This window comes from Nycticebus coucang, chromosome 4, assembly GCF_027406575.1.
Source record: "Nycticebus coucang isolate mNycCou1 chromosome 4, mNycCou1.pri, whole genome shotgun sequence".
NCBI classification, from domain to species: Eukaryota; Metazoa; Chordata; class Mammalia; order Primates; family Lorisidae; genus Nycticebus; species Nycticebus coucang.
The window spans coordinates 127,674,185-127,701,881 of record NC_069783.1 but is presented as its reverse complement, the minus strand read 5'-3'; the positions used below and the strand labels follow the sequence as shown (position 1 = coordinate 127,701,881).

Here is a 27,697-nt window from a genome sequence, read left to right as displayed (position 1 = left end):
GCTCACTGTTGCATCTCTGGTGCCTAGAACTTGCCTGATATATAACAGTGTTCTAAAGAAAGCAAGTCACCAGGCACATAAGTGGAAAGAAGAGAGGCTCACAGACAGCCTCTTGTGTTCTATCAGCAAACGTACCTCCTGGCAGTGATATGTTTGACACTGTGACAGCATGTCACAAATGATGAAAAAGGGCAAGTGAGTGTCCTGGACTGGCCCAGGACCCTGCTGTGTGCATTTCTAGGTGCCTGTGGTCAATCAGAGGTAGTTTCCATACTATTGTTTTCTTCCAGTTTCCTGCAGCCAATGATGGAAACTGATATTTAAAATATTATTTTATTTTTATTTTTAGTTTTCTTTAGTTTCTAATGATTCTTGACTGCCAACAAAGCTGGAATTTAGCAGACTGATATTAGGGCATTGTGTGTAAATGAAAGAGATGACATCCTTGGGGGGGGAAGAGGGGGAGGGTGGGAGGAGGGAGGAAATGAGACAAAGCTGGAGGGCCATTTGAGAATCATGCAAAAGCACTAGAATCTTTGAGTTTACTAGAGTAGAACCTCCTTAGTTGACCAGCTCCTTAAGTTGACCTAATTTTCATGGAGCAGACATGGCCCCCATGTACGAGTCAGTACAGCAGGCCTAGTTCTTGATGCTGACCACCTCTGTATTGACCAGCTCGTTACAATCCCTTGGGTGGTTGACTTACAGAGGTTCTATTGTCTTTTATTTTATTTATTTATTTATTTATTTATTTATTTATTTATTTATTTGAGACAGAGCCTCAAGCTGTCGCCCTAGGTAGAGTACCGTGAAATCACAGCTCACAGTAACCTCAAACTCCTGGGCTCAAGCGATTCTCCTGCCTCCGCCTCTCAAGCAGCTGGGACCACAGGTGCCCACCATAAGGCAGGGCTATTTTTTGGTTGCAGCCATCATTGTTGTTTGGTGGGCCCAGGCTGGATTCAAACCTGCCAGCTCAGGTGTGAAGCAGCTTGAGCCACAGGCACCGAGCCTCTACTGTATTTTAAAATAATAAAATATCTAATAAAACATTGAGATAAGTCCCCTAAGGGTCTATCAACTTCACCCAAAAGAAACCAGAGGAAAACAAGATTTTAGAAAACCAGAATTAAATAAACTCATTAAATCCAAGATGCTCTGTCCTACCTAGAGCTGCCAAGAGTTCGTGACATCCCGGGAGCCGCCATAGCTGGATGCTGATGGAGACCTGAATGGGGGCTGAGGCAGAGTCCTGCTCCTTCTCGCCGGCCTGGAGCTGAACCAGCACCTGGTGGAGCTGAGGAAGGAGGGCAGACATCAGCACGGTCCGCCCGTGTCTCCTTCCCTCTAGCCCACCTCAGGACTCGACCCCAAGTCATTCCTATGTTGCTCATCGTTGTCATCACTAACAACCCTTTGACATGTATGGGATTTGAGATTCTTTTGAAGGTGCTTTCATGCCCAGTGTCCTGCTGGCCTCTCTGTGGGAAGCTCACAGGGCAGTGGGACCAGAGGCTGTGCAGGGTGGGAGAGGCTATGTGGCCTCCGGGGCTGGAATGTCACAGTCAAGGGTTCTGCTTCCAGCCTCACATCAGGGGTTGTGGAGTAGAAAGGGGTATGTTCGGGGACTGGTCACCTCCCTCGATTTTACTTAGTTGTTTAAGTCATCTTTAGGATCTTGAAATAAATGATGAAGAGGAACCCTCAGTGCCTCAGTGCTCAAGGAAGATCCCATGTGGCCCATGTAGGGGTCTGTGGTGTTTCACACTTCCTGGTCCCTAACCTCTACTCAGGGGTCTGGTGTAGGTTCCCAGGGTGTTGCTCATTTAAAGTTGGTTCTGCCCCTGTCATGCCGGTGGCACTTAAAAGGTCAAATCAAGAATGCAAGAAGGTGGAGCAGGATGGGGAGCCAGAGCAGAGGGAGGGGACTGGGCCCCTCCTGGAGCTTCGCAGCCCCTGTGGCTCCCTTAGAGCTTCGCACACCAAGCTCAGAGTGCGCAGCAGGCCTCGGGGCGTGGGCGGGTTGAGAGGCTCACCTGACAACAGTTGCTACTTAAAGTAGTACTCACCATTCCAACCCTATTTTTAACAGCCTTCGGCCAGCAGATTATAAGAAAAAGAAAGAAAAAGAGAGAGAAAGAAGAGAGTTTAGAACTCAAGCACAGGCTGTTATGCAACGCAAGCTGATCACTGCTTCAGAAAGTGCCGCACCAGGCCTGAGGCTCTGACCGGGAGGGGAGAGTAGCAAGAGGCAGCAGGGGACACAGGAGAATGAACAGCCACACCCAGGCCAGCTGTGCATGGGGCCACACGAGGGGCTCAGGGTTGGGTAAGCCAGGCTCTGCCCTTTTTTGCCAGCAGAGGCTCAAACAGGAAGGGGCACAGGGTGGTGGTTTATAGGCCACTCTGTAAACCAAAGACCCTGGTTGAGAGGGATCCGTGAAAGGGCCCACCAGCTGCTCAGACTGGAGGCAGCCTCAGCACCCTTCCGGGGCCCTGTGTCAGACAGAAAGTCCCTGTGCTCTACCAAAAGCAAGAAATTAAGTGACTGGGTTTTCAACCTAGCTCTACAAATATAATGCTTGCTTTCTCTTTTTGTAGAACATGGTCCTATTGACTTCTGCGGTTCAGGGTGTTTTCAAAAGGAGATGGTTCTGGAAGTGTCTTCCTGAAGCTATGCAACAAGAGGTATAACACACTTATTACAAAATGAGCAGGAACTCAACGAAAGGGGCAGGTCACTGAGTGGGGTTCTAGGTTATAAATCCAGGCAGAAACAGCTCCAGGTCAGAGTAGGCTCCAGGCACCACTCAGAATTGCAGAGGTTAATCCAGGATGGAGCAGCTCTATTTCCACATAGAAATAAATGTCTGCTTAAAATGAAATCTGCTGAAAAATATCTCTAATAACAATGCCTATTGCTTTTTCAAATTATTGGAGTCTAACATGAATCGTGAAATTTCTCTGTGCTCTTTAAGGCACAGAAGCACCCCTGTTGAGGCTGTCCCCAGGGCTTATTCCAGACCCTCATTAGTCAGCATAGAGTTACCAAGGAGTATGCGAAGCGCCTACATGATGCTAAGCATTAGACTTTTCCCAATTCCAGAACTAGACCTACATTTCCCTAAGGGAAAGCACATCTTTAAAACACTGCTGAACAGTATATTGCACTACAGATGACTTTGTGTACACTGCTGAGCCTCAGTGACTATTTTGTTTCCAGCATGGTACAAGCTTTGATAAGACAGTGAGTATTGGGCACCTGCAGCCAACCTGGTGGGCCTTGCACCTGCTGGCTTGGGGCAGGTGGCTGTAATGCTTGCCAGTCAGCTGAAAAAGTGGGAGTGGGGATGACAAGGTACAGGAGACCACTGAATGGAGAGATCAGAAAAATACCCTGACACTACAGGTGACAGGGAACCCAGGAGCATCCTCTGAAGGCCCTCAGTGCTCTGGGGCTTGGCACTCAGAACCACTGGGAGAACTTGGTTCTCTGTGCCTGCCTGCCAGGGAGGGCTGTTCTCTCATTCCCAGCCCTCGCTTTTTCCTTCTAATCACAAAGGCAGTGTGACTGCATTTACTTGCAGGCTTCTATTTAAGGCCAAGCCATTCTGCTTTTCTGGCCCTCAGGCCTGGGTTCAGCTGTCCAGGTTCGACTTACCTGGCTAATGAGCTGCTCGCCTGTCTCCAAGGCAGTGATGAGTTTGCAGAGGGCTTGGAGGGCAGGATTGGGTAGACCTAAGTCAAGGAGAGGGAAGTGGAAGTTATTCAGGGGTCTCTGCACCCACAATCCTGCCACTATCCCAGGGGAAGAGCCCCAAATGCTCAGCATTGGTAAATTTTTTCAAAAGTTCAGCACAGCCAGACATACGGATTCATGTAAGATTTGGAAAAGAATAGTGCAGTCTCGGAGGAAGGCAGGTAGCAGGACAGGTAAGTCCTGATCCCGCCACAGTCCTCTCTGGTCATATTCCCAGGACCCTGCCTCAGAGCTCAGGTAGCACAGCTCTCTCTGAGTCGAGCACCTTGATTCCCTCTGGGTTGTTGGCCACATGGCTTTGTCAGAGCCACAGCTGCTGGTGGCAGTATCAACTGCAGCCAATGCAGCCACATGTCTTTGAGAAAGGGCTGAGCTTGAGCAGATGACTGGCCAGAAAGATCAGGTGCACTTGTTTCCTCTAGATCAGAAGCCTGTGCCCAGGACTCCTCTCCTAGCAGTGAGTTGCAGTGTCCTCAAGAATGCAGGGACCACAGCTGCTTGTCAGCCTGGCTGCAGAGGCCCCCCCAACCCTGCCCCCCGCAGCCCTGCTGCCCCGCTCACCCAGCAGGGATTGGATGGTGCTGCTGCACTGCTGCAGCCAGTCACCTGGGTCAGAGGTTGGGAAGAAGACAGCCGCCGGCAGGCCGCTGGCCGGGGGATCCAGTCGGAAGCCCACGGCGGTGAGGAGAGCCTGCCAGTCAGGGATGCCACTCACTTTGTTCGCCACGCTCTGCTGGGATGTGTACATGGCATTGTGTTGCCCATTCTGGATGCACTGCAAGGACTTCTCCACCTGGTGGGGCAATGGGACATTGACTGGGCTGGCCCTGGTTTCTCCCTGTGTGGCCTTGAGTTCACACAGAGCCCCAGGGGTGAAGCAGCTGACTGTTGCTACCCCCAGGCAGCCCACATGCCCACATGCCCACATGCCCACATGCCTACATGCCCAGGCCTGGGACATAGCACTGGGGCCTCTCACAAAGGGGTGTGCAGACGGGACAGATTGTATAATCCAAACCAGCGAGGGCTGATGTGACTAAAGGATGCTGGACCTGCCCTAAGCCATGGCCCTCACTCTAGGCTCTTCACTCCAGACACTGAAGGGATTCGTCTACAAACAAATCTCAGGTCAGGTGCCTGCCTCAAACCACATAATGGTTCCCACTCACGAAGATGAACCCCAGGCTTTTCAAGACATGGCCACCAAACATGCCCATGCCAGGGCCTCAGCTGGCAATGTCTTTCTTCCCCCAGCCCCTGACTCCCCCTCTGGAGTCTACACCTCCTCCCCCTCCACCATAAAGTGTCCGCCCCCTAGTCTCCAATCCCCATCTTCTGTCTGGCACTTGTGGGCTGAATTAACTCAACTACTACATTAACTCCACCCGAGGGAGCACTTCAACAGTGCTGCACACAGCTGTCACGGGGCCTCCCCACAGGCCTCTCTGTAGGGGAAACTCTGTCCATCCTGAGCCACTGAATGGCCTGTGGCATGTGCTCTCCCTGGAGGGGAATGAGAGTTGTCTAAATGTCACCCCAGGCTTTCCTTACAGTGAAACACAGGGATAGTGGGGCCAGGTGTCCAGGCAGGAGGAAGTGTGCACTCATACTAGCCAAGAGGAAAGAGCCTTCCTGGGCATGACAAGTGACCAGCCCCCTGGGCTGTCCCTCAGGCAAGAATGGCCTTGGAGACACGCTGCGCAGCACAGCCAAGGAGACCCAGGAGTAGTTAAAAGAAAGTAGGTGCTGGTGAACTTGACCCACCCACTCTAGAAGACAAAGCTAAGGAAGAAGAGAATAGCCCTGAGACATGCCTGAGTGCTGGGTCGGGGCAGCTGAACCTGGACTGGGGAAAGGAAGCCTAATGAGTAGAGGACGCCCAAGGAAAGCAGTCTGAGAAGGAGCCTAGTCCTGAGCAATTAAAGGCTCTGTGCAGTTTGCAAACACAGAGTAACGTCAGTGAGGTCAGCTTAACACTGTCCACGAGCGTGACCTCAAGCCTGGCTTGAGAGCTGTGGGAGGGATGCAGGTCAGGATGTTCTTTTGTGTTCACCTGTTGATTTCTTCAGCCCGGAGGAAATCTCCTTCAGGCAGAACCTGGGCTTCAGACACGTGCATGACTCGTCTGTCACTGGAAGTGCATTGGGAGCTACCACCCAGGCCTGGGCACGAGAGGTCTAGAAGGCCTTGCATGGGCCTTCCCCATGAGGCAAGAAATTTGCAAGGCTAAGGGAAATGTCCACCTGGAACCCAGGCCCTAGCCCACTTCCAGGCTCTGTGTGGGACCCTGCCCTGGGTCCTCTACATGTGTCTTGAGCAGGGATGGAGCCAGGATGTGTACAGCAACCAGTCAGATTTGGACAGAGCTTGGATGTACTGTGGCCGGCTGAGGGCTGGGCTCTCTGGCACAGAAGTCTAAGTTATTTGAAACTGCTCTCCAGGTTGTTATCAAGATGGAAAGACAGAGTGAGTTTTAGGTTACTGTTTCTTGGCTCAATTTATAACTTTTCAATGTATAGATGAGGTGTGTGTCACACTTTATGGGGGCAAGACATGATTGCAAGAGGGACTTTACCTAACAATTGCAATCAGTGTAACTGGCTTATTGTACCCTCAATGAATCCCCAACAATAAAAAAAAAATAAAAAATAAAAATAAATAAATAAATAAATGTATAGATGAGGACTTGGGGCCTCCAACTGCCTGCTGCCTGGGCTCCACAGTCCTGGAGCGAGGCTGGCCAAGGCATGTTCAGACTTGGACTCTTCTTCCAATTGAGTTTAGGGGAGGACTGGTGTCATCTGATTATAAAATAATAACATGTCTCAGCTAATGGGACTCTACTGTGTGCCAGGTACTTATATTTTCTCAAGTCCTCACAATGACCTTGAAATGTTAATAAACATTTTATTGTCTCCATTCCAGATGAGGAAACTAAAGCTTGGAGAACCAAAGTGACTTGCTCAAAGCCACATGGCCTGTGGCAGCTAGGGTGTGGGTTCCAGTGAGGACTGCTGCTGCCACCTGTATGACACTGTACATAGAGTGCCCAATCCTCAAACCAGGGGATGTCTGCGGAAGCCAGTCAGCAATGGGCTAGAGACAGTCGCAGTTGGGGTGTCCTCCACCTGCTCACGGCCCAGTGCCAGAGGAACCCCCAGCGCGCTCCTCTCACGGGTCACTCCAGGTGTGGCCTGCTGGCCCCTTACCAGGTGCAATAGCACTCGCAAGGCGTCATGCGCGCGCTCTGGGTGCTGCAAGATCTCTGTGAGGGCCTGGCCAATGAACGACGAGGGACTGTTCAGCTTAACATCATTCCCAATGAGCAGGAACCCTGCGGAGAGCATGGGAGGGCACCTCAGCGGGGCAGCCGGAGACCCCCGGCCCTGCCCAGTTTCTACAGCTCATGCCTTAGGGTTAACCAGGCAGGAAAGCCGCTCAGGGACCAGAAGGGGGCATCTGACTCACTAGATGGTGATGAGGCTCCTTTTAAACCCTTTCAAGAATGGATATTGTTCAGTTGTGCAGGTGAGCCCAATATGCTTTTATGCAGAGAATAGCTTCCTTCCTTCCAGCCACTGTGAGTTATGGTGGGAAGAGGTCCCAAATCCCTGGCTCAGCCCACTATCCCAAAGAATGACCTGCCTTGTCTTCCCTGAAGTCTGTGTCTGTCTGTCCCTAGGTCTTATAGGAGAGACCACGGGGTGTGTGCTCATCTCCTCCATAGGACGAACGGAGGAGGAAGGCAGGGAGGAGGTAGCTTCCTTCCAGTTCTAAGCAGCAAACAGAGTCCTGGAGTCTCCTGCATTAAGTCCCCCATGGGGACTTCATGAAAGCAGGGTGTCGCAGAGAGCTGAGAGGCAGCTCTGAACACGGGCTGGGTGCCTGCCTTCTCTGATCTCCTGGGATCAGTTGTCATAGAAACATGTCCCTTCATTTCCTAGACCTTTGAGCCCTCTGCAGGAAGGCCCACTAACAGCATGCGCTATTGGTCTTCAGTATTGGTACTGTTAATACTGCTATTGGCCAATAGCAGTATTAACAGTACCAACATCATCATCTCTCTGCTACTGCTCAGGACACGGCAGTTCAGAGAGGGTAAGTAACTTATCTCAGGCCACACAGCCAAGACATGGAGCTAGATCAATCCTAAGTCTTCTGATGACCAAGTCTAGTCTTTCTACCACACACCTCTGTTCTACAGCTGGAGTTTAAATGAGGGTGTCATGTCGGGAGGAGTTTTACATTGACTCATGGTGAATAGTTCCGCTACTCCTTGGTCTAAAACATGACCTTAATACCACAGTAGGGAAAAACTCGTTTGAGGGAAGGTAAGAGACTCAGAACCCAGGGCTCTCTCCCTGAATCTCCTGTGGCTGTCCCTGCTATGCCCTCCCCAACCCCACCTGTGGAATAACGTCTGGGGGCTGTGAGGCTGTAAGGATGCTGGCAGCCATCCACCTACCTGCCCAGTTGGAGGGGTGTGAGAAGGCTTTGCTGCTCTGCACCAACTTCATGGCCTCCCCCAGGGTGGCACTGGTTTTCAGGCCATTCAGCAGGGATCAGTAGAAGGCATGGATAAACATCTTGGAGGCAGCCACCGGCACAGGCCACAGAGACACCAGGACACACTGTGCGCCAGCGGCTAGGAAGGCCCGTGTAAGTGCGATAACGCCGTCAGCTGTGACTTTGCTGTTGGACTCCTGAGAGGAGCCAAGCACCACCAGCCTCACGGGCAGCCACAGGTCTAAGACATCGGCAGCCATGAGTAGCAGCTCCTGCAGGGGTGGGCAGTCCGAGATGCTTTCCCCGTCGCTGGCATCGTCCTGCACCCGCAGGGACTCAGGGATGGTGTAAGGGTGGCCAAATGAACTCTTGCTGCTGGCAGGGTTGCCATCCACATTGGGTGTAAGGACCAGGGCTGACAGCTTCCAAGAGATGTGGGTAGCGAAGTGGACGCACTCCGCCTGGATCAGGGCACTCATGACCCTCTCCTTGGTGGCCACACTGCCCACCAGGGGCTGGCAGCCCAGCAGCTTGGGTACCATGTAGGCTTCCTCCTCAGCTGATGGCATTGGCCCCCACAGCCACCTGTCCATCACTGCTGATGGGAGTTTGGGGTTGCCAATGATAGCTGCCATGGACGTGGAGCTGGAGTAGGTGAGTGGGTTCTTTCTCAGGTGGGACTAGGAAGGGACAACAAGCAAGCACCCATCAGATAGAACAGCCAGGCTGCCCAAGCACAGGGCCACCAGCTCGCTGCTATTTCCCAGGTCTTGCTCAGCCTTACCTGCCTCCCTGTAACTTCACTCACTCGAATTGCTCTGCATCTTTTTGACACAGGAGCCTGACTTACTGAGACTCACACTTGCTACTACAAGCTGTTTTTGAAAACAATCAGGGAGGACAACAGGAGGGACACTTCTGTTGTCAAGTCCTAGGAGAGCTGGAGGAGGAGGCCCTGTGGTGACAGAACATGCAGAAGCTGTGGATGGCCAGCCTGCCCTGCAACTGCATTGCCCCCAAGAAAGAGAAAAAAACCACTCCTGATAAGTCAGGGGCTTTAAGAAGTGACTTTGTTTATTTATTTATTTACTTTTTGTGAGACAAGATTCTCACTCTGTCACCCTGGATAGAGTGCCGTGGAGTCATCATAGCTCACAGCAAACTTCGTTTAAATTGTGCAAAAAAGCAAGTCACTCTCAGAGGAGACAGGGACAAAGTCAGTCTTTTGGAAGCCTATGTACTAAAAAGATGATTGTTTACACTTCATGTGCTGCAAAATACAAAATATCCCTGAATTATAAGATCAGCATAAAGAAGCAATAAGGTTCCGATTTTCCCCCATGATGAATTTTCATACATTTTGAGAAATGTCAAGTATCAAGTTATTTCAAAGTAAGGTTTTGATGCCCCTGCTCAGTGACACCTTAAACTCTGGGTAAGAGAAATACTAGGTGCCTGTCAGCAGACAGATGATACTCTCCAAACCCCTGACTGAGTCGGCAAATAGCTAATTTACAGTGGGCATCCAAACAGAAGCCTTCTGAAGGCTGGCAATATATGATGTCCAGAGTGCTAGGGAGCTTCTGGGTGGCAGCAGGGTCTAGAACAGCGGTTCTCAACCAGTGGGTCGCAACCCCTTTGGGGGTCAACGACCCTTTCACAGGGGTTCCCTAAGACCATTGGAAAACACATATTTTTGAAAAACACATATTTTTGCACACATGAAGTAGCAACAAAAATAATTTTATGCTTGGGGGTCACCACAACATAAGGAACTGTATAAAAGGGTTGTGGCATTAGGAAGGTTGAGAACCGCTGGTCTAGAAGGTCAGCTTGCTACACTCTGGGATTCATGGAGTCAGGCATGGAAACTAGAGAAACTCAGAGAAAATAATTTCTTTCATTTGGAACCAACTCTCTCTCATGAGAAAAGTACTATGAAGCAACAAAAGTGCTCAAAATCAAAACCTCCAAAAACCTGTGGGGCAGAAACTGATCCCAGTTAGACCATGACAGTGACCATGGTAAACAAAGAGGCAAGACAGGTGCCACAGGGCTGCCCTTGCCTGTGGCCCTGGACCTTGCTTCCTAACTTGGCCTGTGAGAGTTTGAAGAAGTGAAGAGGATTCAGGGGTGGTTTACAAGACTCCCTAATCAGATGGAAAGGGCCACAGATGCCGCGAGGAGAGCACATGACTTTATGAGTGATGGACTGCTGCCCTCCTGATTTGCACTCTCTTTCCACACTGACTTTATGGGTGATGGACTGCTGCCCTCCTGATTTGCACGCTCTTTCCACACTGACGTTATGGGAGATAGACTGTTGCCCTTCCGATTTGCACTCTTTACACACTGACTTTATGGGTGATGGACTGTTGCCCTTCCGATTTGCACTCTTTACACACTGACATTATGGGTAATGGACTGCTGCCGTTCTGATTTGCACTCTCTTTACACACTGACTTTATTGGTGATGGACTGTTGCCCTTTTGATTTGCACTCTTTACACACTGACTTTATGGGTGATGGACTGTTGTCCTTCTGATTTGCAGTCTTTCACTGATGTTATGGGTGATGGACTGCTGCCCTCCTGAATTGCACTCTCTTTACACAGTGACTTTATGGGTGATTGACTGCTGCCTTCCTGATTTGCACTCTCTTTCCACACTGACTTTATGGGTGATGGACTGCTGCCCTCCTGATTTGCACTCTCCCCACACTGACTTTATGGGTGATGGACGGATTTGCACTCTCTTTCCACATTGACTTTATGGGTGATGGACTGCTGCCCTCCTGATTTGCACTCTCCCCACACTGACTTTATGGGTGATGGACGGATTTGCACTCTCTTTCCACACTGACTTTATGGGTGATGGACTGCTGCCCTCCTGATTTGCACTCTCCCCACACTGACTTTACGGGTGATGGACTGATTTGCACTCTCTTTCCACATTGACTTTGTGGGTGATGGACTTCTGCCCTCCTGGTTTTCACTCTCTTTCCACACTGACTTTATGGGTGACGGACTGCCCGTCCATCAGCAGTCCATCACCCCATCAGGAGAAGCTTAGAGGAAAGTTTCTCAAAGTCTGTGCATGATTTGGAGCTGGGTGGGAGAATGGAGTCACTGGTCACAAAGGCAGATGACCTATAAAGCCACAGGCAGACCTCCTGATTTGCACTCTCTTTCCACACCGACGTTATGGGTGATGGACTGCTGCTCTCCTGATTTGCACTCTTTCCACACTGACTCTTCTTGCTGAATGAGACTGAGGCCCTGCATGGCACACTGGGCTCTTTTCCACATGACACCACTCTCCTCTGTCTCCCACCTCTGACTGTGGGCAGTACCTGGTACCTAGCAGTGGTCAGCTGGAGGATTGGGGTAAGCAGTGTGGCATCTGCCATGCCTCACTGGGCATCATGAGTGAGCAGTGGGTGATCAGTTCCCTCCGTCAGTCCGGCCCCAGGCCTGGCTTTATGCCTCTAAGCAGCTCATGACTCTGATGTCACAGCAAAGAAACTTAGAGAAAAGTATCCAAAATCATGGCTTCCTGAAGTAGCTAAGACTGCCGGGGGTCATGAGGACTATCCCCTGCCTTTGGACAGATCTACTCTAAAGTCACCCTACCTTGAAGAAAACATGAAATCCACACTTTTGAGGAGATCACACCTATGCCTAGTAATGCAGCCCAGTCTGGCCAGAGTATGTCCCAAGAACCCGAAAGCATGGCACCCCCAAATGTGCGTGAGCGTTACCTTGGACTGCGGACTGAGGGAGCGGATGGAGGGGACAGCGAGAAGGCCGAAGCGCTCATAGAGGTACTCGTTGGAGGAGCTTCCCTTCAGGAGGGCAAAGGGGATGAGGTAGAGCTCCCCCTCCAGGACCAAGGTCAGTTGCCGGTGCCGGCCGACAGGGCCACTGGCGTGCATCAGGCCCTGTAGAGGAACATGGAGAGGTTGACACAGGCCAGGGCAAAGGCTTCTGCCAGGACATCTTGAGAAACAGAGAGAAAGACATGAAAATGAGTGGGCAAGGCCTGAGGTCACACAGGGAACATGGAGCATGGGGCAGGGGTCCCCCAGGAGAAGCTTAGAGGAAAGTTCCTCAAAGTCTGTGCGTGATTTGGAGCTGGGTGGGAGAACGGAGTCACTGGTCACAAAGGTGGATGGCCTGTAAAGCCACAGGCAGACCCAGTTGGGTCTAATGTCTGTATAGGAGGCAGGGAATGTATGCAAAGAGCAGCAGTCCCAGAAAGAGCTCTGCAGCTGTGGTGTGCCCTGAGGCGTCGGTGCAGGCTCTGGGCGTAGGGTGGGAGCAAGCCTTCTCACAACAGGCAACAATGGACCAGAGACTAGATAAACAGAGTAAGGATGGCAGGCTTGGAGAAGTTAGGGAGGGGCTGGGCTCTAGAACCTTTTGTGACCTTGGTGCTTCTCCTCTGAGGACAGTGGCTCCTTAGCCCTGGGCCTGCAGCTGCCGTCCCTACTTGCTCCCTCTGGAGATGTTAGGGGGTCCAATGCAACACTTAGCCCTCCTGAGAGGTGCGGTACGAGGCCAGGAGGGAGGGGTACACGCAGAGCCACACACACAGACATACACTCATTCTCATTTCTTTCTAAAAGCACTGCCGAGGGAGCCTGAGGCCACGTGCATCTCAGCAAGCTCAGCACCAACAGCTGTAACACGGGTCTGAGCATGCGCTGAGCAGGAGCGACAAAGAGATGAAGCAGAAGCTGCTGTTGCAGCCCAGAGCCTGCAGGGGAAGAAGGTCAGGTCCCAGAACCTGCGTGTACTGGATGCCACAGGGCAGGGCCTAGTCCCTGTCTGCTGAGGGGTGGCGACAAGCGAGATACCCACCAGGGCACTGCTGTGCCAGGGGAAGAAAATGTGCTCGCCTGACACATTTGACAAGCTGCCGCAGGCACCTGGCTGAGGGTGGCAGAGGCACTCGGCTAACCCAAAGTGACACATGCCTTGCAGGATGTTCAGTCTCTACAGCCCCTTATGTTTTTTTTTTTTTCTTCTTCTTTATTTAAAAAATTCTAGCTGCATTTGAATAAAGCACAAATAAAAATCATCAGCCCAATTTGTTTCTCATTTGCTTTAAGAGTTACAGTATTTCCCAAGAAGGGATAAATGAACTAGCATACAGTCTAGGAAGGAAGAAATGGGTGTCACAGGCCCCCTCCCACCATGCTGTCTGTGGATGATTCTTGGTTAGTACAGGGAGGTGAGGAGAGCTGCAGGCCCAGGTGCCTGCATCCCCCTCCTTGGGCCATCTGATTACCTGTGGGTAGAGATGGCTCTGGGGGGCTGCTCTGGAGGAAGTGCCACCACCCACTGGAGTGTGCCAGGGAAGTGAAACCAGCCCAGTGGCAGAGCTGATGACATCCTGACCTCAATGATAGGGTCAAGGGCTGTGACAGTGATGATCCCCCACTGCTCAGTGAGAGCTGTGCTGCCTGAGATGTGGGTAACATAGGGCTTGAGACACATGCCATGTAAAAAACTTGACCCACCCTCAATGGTTCTGGAGTCACCAGGCCTTGTTGTGGCAAAATGCCAGCTCTGTAGGTCCTCCAGGGCTCCTGCCACCCAGGTCTCTGTCAGATGTCATCCCACAGGCCACTGCCTTCACTGGGACACCTGCCTCTGTAGACAAGACTGGTCATGGAAGCACCTAAATGTGGGAACCAAGGGGAAGCTGGGCAAGAAAAGGGAACTAAACAGGCTGGAGCCAGCTTAGAGACGGCATTGGCAGTGTGTCCTTACGGGAACTCCACTAACTACCCACAAAACCTTCCCATCTGAGGCACAAGCCTAAAGACCAGTGACCATACGTCCCGGAAGGCAGCTTGTGTGTTTGCTCTGACACTCCATGAAGGGCAGTGGGGGTCATCTCATGTGGCCCTGCTGCTGGAAGTCACTCTCACAACCAGGCCTTGGTTTTCCCACTAGCCACTGGTGCCCACAGTAGACTATAGGAAGTAATGTAAGTTTAGGACAGTCTCTGTGCTTAAAGAAATAAAATATACATAGGAAGCCGTTACTGAGTGACAATCAATAATGTTGGATATTAACAGCACCGCAGCAGGGGGAATTTCAGCCCTGAGGGTGGAAGTGCCTACCTGAGCTCATGGCTCTGCCCTTCCCAAGAGGCTGCCCTGGTTGGGGAAGGCCCAGCCCGAGAATGCTGGGAAAGACACAGGAGCTAGACCATAGAGGGCCTGAAAGTCAGGCCAGAAAGTGTCCTCCCAGGCTGCAGGGACCTGCCAGGCCTTCTCCAGCTGAGCCCCATGACGCACTGGGAGACAGCCTGCACTGTAGGAGGCTGTGCTGAGTAACTCAGACCAAGGCAATGCATGCTGTGAGAGGACAAGGAGACTTGCTAGCGACCTTGGTGGGTAAGGAGAGGACATAGTCTAAAGCCAAAGCCTGGGAGATTGGGAGGCTGCTCTCTGAAACTCATATCCCAATTTCTAGGACTGGGATAGTGCCCACTGGCTGGTACCAAGCCTGGCACATGCATACAAACCTGGGTGAGGACCCCCAAATGGGACTCCTGTCCAGGCAGTGTGAAAAGAGGTAGGTGAAAGCCACAGCTGCTCTCTCAAAGATGCGGGCTTGTGGCGAGATGGGTCAGATGGCAGACTGATAGCTCTGGTTAAAAGGCAGTGGGCAGACTGACTGGACATGCTGGAGAAGACGCCTGCACGCTGACTTCTGAGTTCTGCCCCTGGAGGAGCGCTGCCCTTGCACAGCAAGATTAGCTGTTATCCAATGTGAACTTGAAAAGGGAAAAGAAAATGATGTCCCTATCCACATTACATATTGTCGGTTAGATGACAAAGGAGGGATGTTCAAGGAAACGCTGCTCTGGGCCTGGGGCTGTCAGCCCAGAAGACAGTATCTTCTGGTTCTTAAGTCTTGGGTTTTGAAAGATAAAATGGCTCAGGCATTGGCCTTACAGCAACAACTGTAACAGAGTCCAATAAATTGTATCAAAGGCTCAGGTTTTTTGACCTCCAAAGTTTCTAGAAATTGGATCTTTTGAAGCAGAATAAGATGAAGGGGCCAGGTATACTAGGACCTATACAATCCTCAAGGGCACCACCCCTCACTCTCACCTATGGGGCACAACCCTGACTGTGGTGTTGGGTCCAGGCAGCAAATATTACTTGAGAACTTACTGTGTGCCAAGCTGGGTGAGAGAAGCAGGAAAGACAAAGTTCTCCAGCAGGGAGGCCACCATCCACAGTGCTGCAGGGCTGCCCCGTGGCCCAGGAATGATAAGGGTACCTTTAAGGTGCAACCTTTGCCCTGGGGGAGGGTTGTTCCTTTTGATGGGTGAGTAGTGAGCACACTGGAAGTGACTTTGTGGGGCTGCCATCAGTCTGTCACCTCTTAGCTCCAGGGGCCCCATCATAATCCCCCTGCAACAGGTGGCATTCCTTCAGCCATTTCTCCCAGTGAGTGGGCACAGTGCTGAGCTTTGTCAGGACAGGGCACTGAGGATGAAGGGGCTCTGCTTCTAGCCGGGGGTCAGCACTGGGTGTGAGGACATCAGTGGATCTGTCCAAACATGGGCTCAGAACGCTGTCCCTCCAGCACCTTGCAGTCTTGGCCCAGCAATCACCTCCCACAGCCTTGCCTATGTGGAAACCCCATGCTCCAGAGGCCTCCTGCTTCTGCAGGCACCCCCACTCCCATGGGTGTAGCATGCCCTTGCCAACTGCTGCATTCCCATCTGCATCAGATAGGGGCCCGCTGCCTGCCCAGCAATCCAGACTGCCTCTGGCCGGGCCAGGCAGTGAACGTGTCTCTGTCTGTGGGCTGAGCCCCACATCCTCCAGTATTCATCCTCACCTGAGCACACTCCCTCAGCCCTAGAGAACCATATAGTTCCTTGTATCTTATAGGTTCTCTCTCTTCTCATAGGTGATGATTCTATATATTGAACTTCCCTGGTTAGCCTACTGGGTGGTTCCTGTCTCCTGATGGTCCTAGAAGATTGGAAGACCTTGTCCAGCAGGCAAGGAAGGGAAGGCATATTCTGGAGGAAAGGGACAGGGATTCTGAGGAGAGGCCTGTGCTATGAAGTCTGGGTGAGTCTGCTGTGCCAGGGTGCTCCCAGTGATGTGGAGTTGGTAGGTTGGTGGCGTGTGGTGACAAAGAAGGAAGGCTAAGCTGGCATGGGGGCAGGGCCTCTGAGCACTTCCACAAGACATTTGCTTCCTTGCACCTCAGTTTCCAAACCCATAGGACAGTGCTAATGCCCACTCCTTCCAGGCCTGTGACACAGTGGGAGCTGTGGCAGCATGTCGAACACCTCTTACCGCACCTGATGCCCAGTTGGCACTCTAGACATAAGGGTCAAATATGAACTTACAGCTGTCTCAGGTGGCTGGAATAAGTTGACATAGCCTTCATTATTTTCTAGCACAACTCATTCCCTTTGGTTTTACAAATGTATGGCTAAAACACCCGCCCCCACCCTCCCCCCCCCACACACAAAATGCCTCTCTGGAGCATCCAGGTGTGAATTGTAACCCAGGGATTAAGAAAGACAGATGTCACCACATCCCCCTTACCTCATCCTCATTTCACCTTCACTGCCATCCACAGCCGCTTACTGAGCCACCACCCTGAAGTCAAATTTGTAAGCCTGTACTTCTCCCAGCAACCCCCATGGATCCTGAAGGTTTCGACTCAATGACCATTTTGGTCAGTAGGACTCTTCCATATGCATCCCTGGTTACCAGAGGTGTCGTGCTATCCAGAAAGCACCGATATCACATGTTATATTGCACAGGTCCTGATCTTCAGCTTAAAAACTATGTATTCTGGCCAGGCATGGTGATTCATGACAGTAATCCTAGCACTCTGGGAGGCCGAGGCTGGCGGATTGCTTCAGCTCAGGAGTTTGACACCAGCCTACTAAAAATAGAAAAACTAGCTGGCATGGTGGTGGGTATCTATAGTCCTGGCTTCTTGGGAGGCTGAGGCAAGAGGATCACTAGAACCCAGGAGTTTGAGGATGCTGTGAGCTATGATGCCAGGGCACTCTACCCAGAGCAATTAGAGTGAGACTGTGTCTAAAAAAAAAAGAAAGAAAAGGAAATATGTGTTCCATGTGCATCGCCAAGGTTCATAGGATCAATAAGCAGCCTCCACAATACACTGAATGAAAAGTGTCCTTTGTCGGGAAGACACAACAGGCCTCTCAGGGCTTCACAGCTTCATAAGCCAGAGGAATGGAAATCCCTGATCATCAAGGAAGAAGGAAAGAAAAATCCTGGGTCCACAAGATTTGGGGCTGATTAGATTTGGGGTGAACTGGACTTTACTGTATATAATAAGGATTCTAGCAGCATAGAACTTCTGGGAATCGGAACACCCCATAACTGTGTATGTTCAGGGCTTTGGAGTTTTTGCTGACTCATATTTTTGATTGAGTGAATTGATCAAAAAGAACCGTTTAAGGCAGAGGAGGAACATTTTCTGTGATACTTCCAAGAAACTTTGTTGTCATGGGTGGATATATACAGTTTTAACAAATATCACATTACCTACTGGAAATAACCCTCAGGCCATGACTGAAACCTACTAAGATCATAGACATTGCATTCCAACTAAAAATTAGGAAGTAAAAATTCAACATATTCAACTGGTCAACTAAATAACAGCCCATTGGTTTGTCTAAAGAACCCAGGAAGGGAAGGGTGGGATGTGGGTGTTGGAGAAGCATGACCAACAATGGCCAGCAAAAGCCAGAGGGGACTACTGATACCCAGGGTCCGACCTTAGCCAAATTCAGCTCAGAGGGACTGCTAGAGCCACAGGACCCTCTGTAGTGTGGGAACCTCTCTCTATCTTGGCTGACCTGGTAAAACCGAGACCTCCACCCTCAGTGGCAGAAATACCTGGGCCTGCCCAGAACCTGCCATGGTGAGGCTGAGATGGCTGCTTGCTGAACCATCAGCTAGGATAGAGCCAGCACTCAGATGACACTGGCCTAACAGCAGGACCCACTGAGGACACCATTTACCTGCCAGAACCCACCAATTATTCAAGGTGTTCTCACCATCAGTTTCAGTCATAAAGATAGCTTGCCAGTAATTGCCTCCATTTTTCCTCCTCCTAATCAGTTGTAGAAATGCCTGTTGTCCTTGGGTGACATCTGTCCTCATTTCAATATTACTATAGCTGTCTCAATCAGAAATCAATTAGACAGCCTGGCAGTGGGGCTGCCAGTCTCAAGGGCCCCATCCTCCACCCCACATTCTAGAACCTAGCTCTGACTTTTTCTATAGCAAATAGAAATCTATTTGTGCCCTGAAAATGTCCTGCATTTGCCCTGCAATCTCCAAGACCAGCAATTTGTTTAGAAAATAGAAAACATGCATGGGCTGTGCCTGTGGCTCAAAGAGTAGGGCGCTGACCCCATATACTAGAGGTAGCGGGTTCAAACCCAGCCCCAGCCAAAAACTGCAACCCCTCCAAAAAACCAAAAAAAAACAGCACCAAATTGGTCAGTCTCATTCCTATTGCATTTGTCATAGGATAAGTTGACAGTAATATAATGTTACTTGATTTTGCAAGGGACATTTTACAAAGCACCAAGAGAGTCCTTTTTCCCAGGGCAGTAATCACAGTCACAATCAGGCTAAAGCTAAGCTCTCCTCATGGTTGAGCCCTCGGCAGAGTTAGTCTCCATTTCCACCTTAGATGAGAAGCCTTAGGTGAATTCCCCTGCTCCAGTGTTGAAGAAGGCAGTTCACCAAACTGCCATGGATATCAAGTATTGAGTAAGCTTCTAGCATCTTAAACAGATTACTCCACAGCTGGATTAATCATGAGTAGAGGTGAATGAGTAATGCTTTTCTTTCTGATCAAATAATTCACTCTTGCTACCTGTCCTATAATTTTGGTTTTTAATACTTTAACAAGATGAAATAGGGAATTTAAATAAAGGAAAATAAGAAAGATAAGGATGGCAGAGACTCTGTAAGCAGAATAAGTCTAGACTCCCAGGATCCCAAAAGGTCTCCAAGTCTGGAATTTTGAAGAGTGATTTGACCAAACCTAGGGAATTTCCTACTGCAAAGCTGATTCCTTAATTATGGCAGCTTCTGCCTTTGGACAAAGGTCCCACCTGCAAGCTGACAGGTACACAAGGAGCTTTGCCTATAGCAGCCCCACAGGCCTTGCTACGTGCATGTGGCTGAGGGAGAGGGCCCTGATGCAGACTCTCAGGTTGTGGGGCCAGGATTGGTCCACAATCTGTCCTTTCAACAATCAGGGAGATCCCAGGTCAGAGGCACAGATTACCACCCTTTGTTCTAATTAGATTAAAACTAATGCCACAGATGCAAACACATTCTAGTCCCTTTCACACTAAACATTTGCAACTTTTCTTTGGTGACATTTTCTCCTTTAGGTATCAGATAGGATTTGACCTAATGTTTGATGATGGCTCATGTGCAGATGTAACTAGGCTCTCTTCAAAGATAAGTGGACGTGCTTGCCCCCATCCTGACAGCAAAGGACAGCATGATTCCTCGAAAAAGCCACGACAGTGCTCCCCTTAAGCCAAATTAAATCAAACACTGGTGCAAGGCCTACGGTAAAATATTATTCTGTTCTACTTTTCATACTGTCTGACCTAGTCCCTTAGCAACAGGACTGCGGCTAAACGAAGGCAGTTGCTTAAATAATTACATGCCCCATGTGAAGAGGCTAATCGTTTTAGTCTTGAAGTGTCAGTGATTCATAATCGTGGACCTTCGGTTTTGATTTGTATTCTTACTGAAAACGTGGAGACAACTGGCAACTGACAGGGGCAGGGTCTGGGGGCTGTTTGATGGTGTCATGTCGCCCCCTACTGGGTGCGGCTGCTTGCAGTGAAAAGGAAGGCAATAATCCAGGCCTCCTTCTCCACTTGGGTGGCCTGCTGAGGAGGGGTGACCAAGGCATCTACCCAGGCTGACCTGTCACAACCCTGTGCAGCCTACCAGCCTCTGGTGCTGGCCTGCTCACCCCCAATTAGCACAGCTGGTGAGTGATCAGACAGAAGACAGGGGGCCCCTGGTCCAGCTTCCGGGCTGTCTCCTCTTGTGTTGAGGATAGTTGTATGCCTGGCACATGTCAGTAAGTATTTGTTGAATAAATGGATAAAAATAGGGATGGACAGGACTCTTAAATTAGGTTCCAACTTTTCAGTTAAGTGTTTCTAATGAAACACAATAGATCATTTCAGTTTGCCAAAGAATAGCTCTTGCTGTGATAATTTACTTCGGTGGCTTTAAAAAGGTTTCCCCTATGTCTCGTGTGAAGCAGCCAAACTTCCTCACTATGTTCAGACACCTAATTCATGAGAGAATATTTCTGGCTATCAGGTAATAAGGACGAACTTTCTAACTGAAGGCCTTGTTTCCGGGTAAGACTGAGCCCCGATAGCAGGTGCCTGGCCAGCACCTGAGCCCACACAGCCAGTTCCTGAAGGAGTGGACGCAGAGGGTGCTACCGGCGGCCGTTAAGAAGCTGTCACACATCTGGTGGCAGGGCTTTTTCCTTTTCCTAGTTTATAAAGACATGATTCTGATCGTTGTTCTAACCTGTTTGAGGCTCAAGTCCATAAACCTTCCCACTTCCTGGAACCACTGAGGGAAAATCAGGTTGTCCAGATGCCAGCTACCACCAATGCCGATGGCATATTTTTATTCTTTGAGTCATAGGGGAAAGTCCTCAGGGAGAAAAACTGTCTAAAAAACATGGTGCAGATTTTATAAATTCAGAGGATCCCCTGCCAGATGACCTGTGGCACTGCAGCAGTTCTCTCCTAGGTGGAAGCCCCAGGGTGGATCAGGGCAGGGCCGCCTCCAGCCCTCAGCCCTTGGCTTCCTCTTGGTGGTGTCCACCAAGTGGACTTCTGCCTCAAGCACAGAGCCCAAGTCGCTCCCTTCACCTGACATGGACCCATATCAACGGGGCTATGACCCCACCCTGAAATAACCCTGCTGGCTGATGGGCACTGGGGTCGGGGGTAGAGACAGTTCACTAGATCTAAAGCTCTTCAAGGGCAGGCCCGGCCCCTTCTTTCTGGTTCTCCTTGCTGAAAGTGCCCAGGCTCCACCCAAAAGGGACCACAAAAAGCTTGTTAGCTGATTTCTTTCTTGGGGCTTCTGCTTTCTATGCCAAACTAGACCCAAAATGCAAAAGCAGCTTTGGACCACATACCCTTCTATAAACCTTACTGAGTGCTAAGGGGTACCTGGCTCCATACCAGCTGCTGGGGGCACAGAGATGAGTGTCAGTCCTTGCCTCAGAAGTGTGGCATGGGAGGCAAGGTAGAGGATGAGAGGCGTGTTCTGCGTCCAGTCAAATGCAGTTGCCCTCAGTATCGGATGGGGATTGGTTCCAGAACCTCCACAGATACCAAAATCCTCGAATGCTCAAGTCTCTGATATAAAATGGCACGGTGTTTAAATATAACCTTCGCATGCCCTCCTGCACACTTTAAATCTCTAGATTTCTTGTAATATTTAATGCAATGCCTGCACAGTACTGCACTCCTGTGGATTCGATGTAGTACTCAGAATGTGGCAAATTCAAGTTTTGCTTTTTGGAACTTTGTGGTATTTTTTTTCCTGAATATTCTCAATCCATTGTTGGCTGACTCCATGGATGAGGTGTACACGGCAGAACTGACTCTATCGGGTACTGTAAAAGACATCTGGTAGGTAAGGGGTCCGGCGGTGCAGAGAGAGATGAAGGGTTCAGGAAGGCTCCAAGAGGAGGCAACATGAGCTGGGCAGGAGGGGCAGGTCCGGATGGCCTGAGGCTTACCAGGGCTGGAGGTGACAGACATAGCCAGTCTCCCGGCTAGGCCCCCACCTGACAATTCAACATTGACAGAGCGAGTAATCTGGAGACCTGAATGCAAAAGGAGAAACACACAGGGACTCGGAAGACCCAATGGGTGAAGAATGGAGGGCCCAACTAACCTTCAGCGGCATGGCATCCGTGGGAAATGCAGACCTCAGGGTGAGGAGGAGGGAAGGCTGGAAGTAAGTCACCAAAATGGTCTGCATGACAGTCAGTGGCAGTAAAGGAAACATGAAAAAAGCAGCCTCAGGGTCTAGGTATGTATTTCTTCCTCCAAGGTATGGCACATAAATCAGGGTAAGTTATCAGGGCAGCTGAGAAGCTCTGAGGTGGAGAGCTTGCTGCAGTTTTGGTCACCTCATTAAAAGGACACAGGAGAGGATAATAATCCTAAGAAGGGAAGGCTGGTGAATCTAAGGACTGGCATTGCAGGAGAGGGGAGGACTGGGCCAGGCCTCTGTGTATGATGTGATCAGATCCAGGAGGCCCTGGAGTGCAGGGAAGGCTCAGAGGGGCAGTGGCAGTGACTCCACACTTAGAGGAGGTGTCTGGGGACAGCAGCCGCAGCTTGCCAGGTGTACGTTTACTGCTGCTACCTCAGGTGCTTTCCACTTTTATCTCATCCTTGCCTACTTTACTCTGACACACATGAAGGGATTATCCTCATTTTCCAATGAGGAAACAGATACTCCAGGTGGGGAGGCAGCTTCACTAGGGTCCCCCTCTGCCAGCTCCCTGAAGCTTTGCACTTTATACAACACCCATCTCCCGGAGCCAGGGGAAGTCCAGAGCACTGTCAGGCAGCGCAGCCTCCTTACGGAGACCAGGCAAGCAGCGACACACCCCTGGAAGGCCAGGCAAGGAAAGGTAGGGTGGCTGGAGTGGAAGAGCCACTCAGGGGTCACCCCAACACCAGTGAGATCAATTGCAGAGGAAGGGCCACACTCCAGCTGAGATGTGAGCTGCCCCCATGCCTGCTTCAGGCCTGCTGGGAGTTCTTGACAGTGCATGGGTACGTGATGGGCTCCCCATTGGGATTCATAAAGATCCTGAGCCCTTCAGCATTTCCCACATAGTTAGCGAATTAAAAAGCGATGTGCAAAGACCAGAGCAGGTGAAATACAACAGAAAATCTGTGTGAGGCAGCTCATGCAAGGCTGCCTTTAGCACTGGACTCAAAAGATGACGTCAGTGATTCCTGATATCGTCTGAGGCCAAGAGAAAGAGGAAGGTAGAATGAGAGAAGGAGAAGCACTGAGACCCAGAAGGGTGTGGATGCAAGAGGGGGAAGACGCCCTCTGGAAACAGCAGGGCCACGGCCATGTTCCCCGTGACATCTGCTGGGTGGGCAGGGCAGCCTTGGCCTCGGGCACGAGGGGCCCATGCTTGGTCCTGCTGGTGACTGCACCTCCCTGAGCCTCTAGATCACTGCACTGAACAGGCACGAAGGGAGCACCCTTTCATTTTGTACATGACATAACTGAAGCCAAATTTACCTGTCTTGTAAGGAGCAGAGCTAGGACTTGAACCCAGGTTCGCCAATTGGAAGCTCAAGGCCTCGTTCACTAACCAGCAGCCAGCCAAGAACATGCATCCACTTTAGCTTTCAAATGCTGAAAAGCTAGACGGAGAAGTCATGTGTTCTGGAAAACCTCCAGTTGTCCTGGGAGCCCAGCTGTGTATCTAAGGGGGTACACAGGGGCACTGCCTGGTAAATGACGTGTTCTGACGCCTCATGCCCCTGGGAGGCACTTACCCCTTCCATGGGCTCTATGAGCAGGTCATACAGGGCATGGAGAGGGGGCTTAGTGAACGAGCTCTGCCTCCTAGGAAGAGAGGAGGTCCCATCCTGGGTCGGCGACACGGCATGACTGCACAGGCTTGTCATGCTCTGGCAGCTCCTGGGGAGAGAAGGGCAGAGGGATCGAGAAGGGCCTGTGTGGGCAGGAGGCAGGGGTGGGGGAAGGGCTCACCACCATTGTTCTCAGCTGTGCTGCCCCACGGACGGTGGGGTATGAGGCTCCGCAGCAGTGCTGCCGCCGGCCTCCCCGCTCTTCCCTTCAAGGTAATTTTAGTAGCAGTGAGCACCATCAGAAAACACAGAGTAAACCAGCTGCACATAACAGCTTACATTTCTATGGAGTTTTTGTACATAATCAAATGTCCCAGAGTGCTTTTCAAAGGATTTAATTATGTCCTGTGTGGAGTGATTGTGTGCAGGCAAACATGAGAACCATTAGGAATCAGTGCAGCCACCATGCTGGTGAGGACGGTGCCCCAGTGCCAACTAATTTATGGCAGAGGAGCCTCAGACAAGACAAAGAGTGTGTTGGCCCCAGCCTGGGCTCAGAGCAGCTGATGGGCATCCACCTGAGCCCTAGCACAGCAAAGCCTTGGAGGCCCCTGGCCCCACAGCTTGCCAGGTGGGGGTGCTGGGAGCTGCTGGCTGGGCAGTCCCTGCTGTGTCGCAGAAGGTTCAACCTCCTCAGGGTGCTCTAGATTTTGAGCTGGGCCTTCTTGTTGGGTTGGGGACAGTCCAACCTCCTCAAAAGGTGAGACCTCTTGTTGGGTTGAGGAAAGTTCCACCTCTTCCGGGCGCTCTGGAGGCTGAGCTGGGGCCTGCTGCTGGCTTAAAGTAGGTTCAATGTTGTTACTTGGCTCTGAAGTTAGTGTAAGCTCCAGATCTACAGGTTTAACTGTGACTTTGGGCAAGACTGAATGATAAATTTCAGCCCGAGTTGGAGATGGAACATTTACCTCATGATGTATCACTGGCTGAGACACAGCCTCTTCAGTATTAGTTGGCTGCTGAGCTGAGGCCTCCTGCTCTGTTAAAGAAGGTTCTACCTGCTCAAAAGTCTGTGGAGCCTGAGCTGGGGCCTGCTGCTCAGTTAAAGGTTCTACTTCCTCAGGGTACTCTTCTAGGGTTTCTTGATGGAGTAAAGAGGATGGGATCTCCTCAGGGGTCTCTGGATTTCGACTTTCATCTTTTACATTGAACTGCGAAAGTTCACCTTGTGCAGGGGCCTCTTGAGCCACCTCTGGGTTTCTCGCAAATCCCAGAGGTATGCTGCCAGGGTAAAGTAAATCCATACTTTGATCTGTACAATCGTCATTCTGCAGAATTTGTTTGTAAGACCGAGATTTTAATTCAAATTGGTCTAGAGCTCCAACAACTTTAGTGAGCTGTGGATGTTGAGCTAGATCTTCCTTCAGGTTCTTTGGTGAAACAATGAATGTTGTTGGTTTTGAACTGTGACTATCTAGAGGTGGAACAAGTACTTCAAATGCCTGGTGACCTGAAACCTCATCTGGACTTACAGTTTGAATCTTCCTTATGAGTTGAGGACGCAGAGTTAGGACTCGATTCTGATCCCAACCGGGCGTTGGAACCACCTCTGGAAGGCTTCGTCGTCTCCTTAGCTTATTCCTCAGAAGCCGACGACGTAGAATAGTAAGACTATCTGGCCCTTGAGGTAGCTCTTGAGCTGAATCCGTGTCCGGGAATGGAGCTAAATTCTCAGGCAACTCCTGAGGTGAAGCTAACAAGTGGGAAGGAGCAGAAGACCCCAGGTAATCAAAGTCCCCAGGATCTGCTGGGGGTGTAGGCATATGAGGGGATTCGGGTGAGAGATCGGAAGAGAGGGAAGACCAGGGCTCTTTCGGCCCTGGGGATTCGGAGGTAGGCTGGACCCTGTCCCGGGGCCACCTCCAAACAGGAGCTGCCTGTATCAGCAGCCACAACAATTGCCCCGTGAGAAGGACCCGTGGGGTCCACAGTCGCAGTAGGGGCATAATGTCCAGAGGCTCCGGCGCCAATGAGAGCCGGAACTCTTATGGCAGCTCCGCAGCGCGAGCACCCACGGCAACTGCGTGCCCCGCCCCCACCCTTTATCTACGACAACCTTTGTTTACGCAGCAACCTTTATTAAGCTCGGGCTGGCTCCATGCCACCAGAGTGAGCTAACAAAAAAAATAGCCGGGCATTGTGGTGGGCGCCTATAGTCCCAGCTACTTGGGAGGCTGAGGCAAGAGAATCACATAAGCCCAAGAGCTGGAGGTTGCTGTGAGCTCTGTGACACCACGGCACTCTACCAGGGTGATAAAGTGAGACTCTGTCTCTACCAAAAAAAAAAAAAAAGATTCAGTCAACTTGATTCGACCTGCCCTTTTCCACTCATGATTATAAAACCAGTTTTTATAGAAAAAGTATATAAGGAAATACTGTCATACAAAGCTAACCAAAATATTTTTCTTCCAGCCAATAGTACCTTTGCAGAAAAGGGAAGGGATAACATCAAGTGGTAGAACAGGATATACTACTTTTATATCACACACATCTATTAAGTTATTACCCATTACCAATTATATGGGCAAATCAAGGAAAACCGTTATGCATTCTCTATGCCTTACAGTAAAGAGAGGTACAAATTTCAATAGAATTTTGCTCTTCTGTGACATATAATTAGCAAGATTTCTCCCATTTTAATCACAAATATATATGGGTGTTTAGTACATATATGCACATTAAATGTCCCCAGTTTTTATTTGCTGCAAGTCTTTTGAAACATAAAGGGAAATTCATGGTTCAAACACAAGTTTAATGACAAATTATCCATTTAATGAAACAAATGGATATCCTAAGCAGTTACACGATTATTTCAGGTATTCTTCATTAAGCAATGCACATAATAAATCATGACTGCCTAAGCTAGCTTCTGGCCTTTATGTATAAAATCACAACTGGTAACTTATACTTACTCAGGGACATTCAATACATGGAATGGCTCCTAGTTGTAAAGTAACAGAATGAAGCAGCCATAAGCACTGTGCAGTTATCACATGCGGAGCACTCGCAAGATTTTATTTTAGTTCACAACTCCCCTTTTGGCCAAGATCCGCCAGAGGCAGCATCGATGGTCAAACTCTTACTTTGTTCTATTCGTTGCTAGTGAAAGGTGTAAGCGGAGATGAGATGACACCACAGCACTCTACCAAGGGGCGACAAAGTAAGATTCTGTCTCAAAAAAAAAAAAAATAACTAAAAATAAAATCTTAAGGCTCCCCCCTCCAGCTGACTAATTGGACCCCCCTCTTGGCCAAAGGGCTGAGTTGCTGGCCCTAAGAGCGGAAGTCAGAAATGCCTCATCAAGCCCCCTCCCTTCTGGGAGACTCATTAACAGGCCTGAGGCTATAGAAGACAAACCTGTAGGTCCTCTGCTTACTTAACAATTCACTTGAGTCTAGGTATTTGTCAGATGTGTTGTCTCTAATTAACAGATGTCCTTAAATTAAAGGATCCCAAGCCTTTAGACCCGGGGCCCTCAAACTGCGGCCCGCGGGCCACATGAGGCCATGTGATTGTATTTGTTCCTGTTTTGTATTTTTACTTCAAAATAAAATTTGTGCAGTGTGCATAGGAATTTGTTCAGTTTTTTTTTTTTGAACTACGGTCTGGCCCTCCAACGGTCTGAGGGACAGTGAATTGGCCTCTTGTTTAAAAAGTTTGAGGACGCCTGCTTCAGACAAAGCTTCATTTC

At 50.2% G+C, this 27,697-nt stretch overlaps 1 protein-coding gene across 1 annotated transcript in view; it reads right to left on the bottom strand.

Moving 5' to 3' along the window:
• The window catches only part of LOC128584406 (tetratricopeptide repeat protein 28-like), a 31,086-nt gene extending 5,134 nt beyond the window's left edge, over positions 1-25,952 (bottom strand). The window contains 9 exon segments of the mRNA XM_053589379.1: positions 1,168-1,297; positions 2,070-2,093; positions 3,662-3,738; positions 4,322-4,553; positions 6,970-7,094; positions 8,226-8,946; positions 12,026-12,205; positions 23,914-24,058; positions 24,571-25,952. Coding sequence (XP_053445354.1) covers positions 1,168-1,297; positions 2,070-2,093; positions 3,662-3,738; positions 4,322-4,553; positions 6,970-7,094; positions 8,226-8,946; positions 12,026-12,205; positions 23,914-24,058; positions 24,571-25,952 — 3,016 coding nt within the window.
• Positions 25,953-27,697: the final 1,745 nt, after the last annotated feature.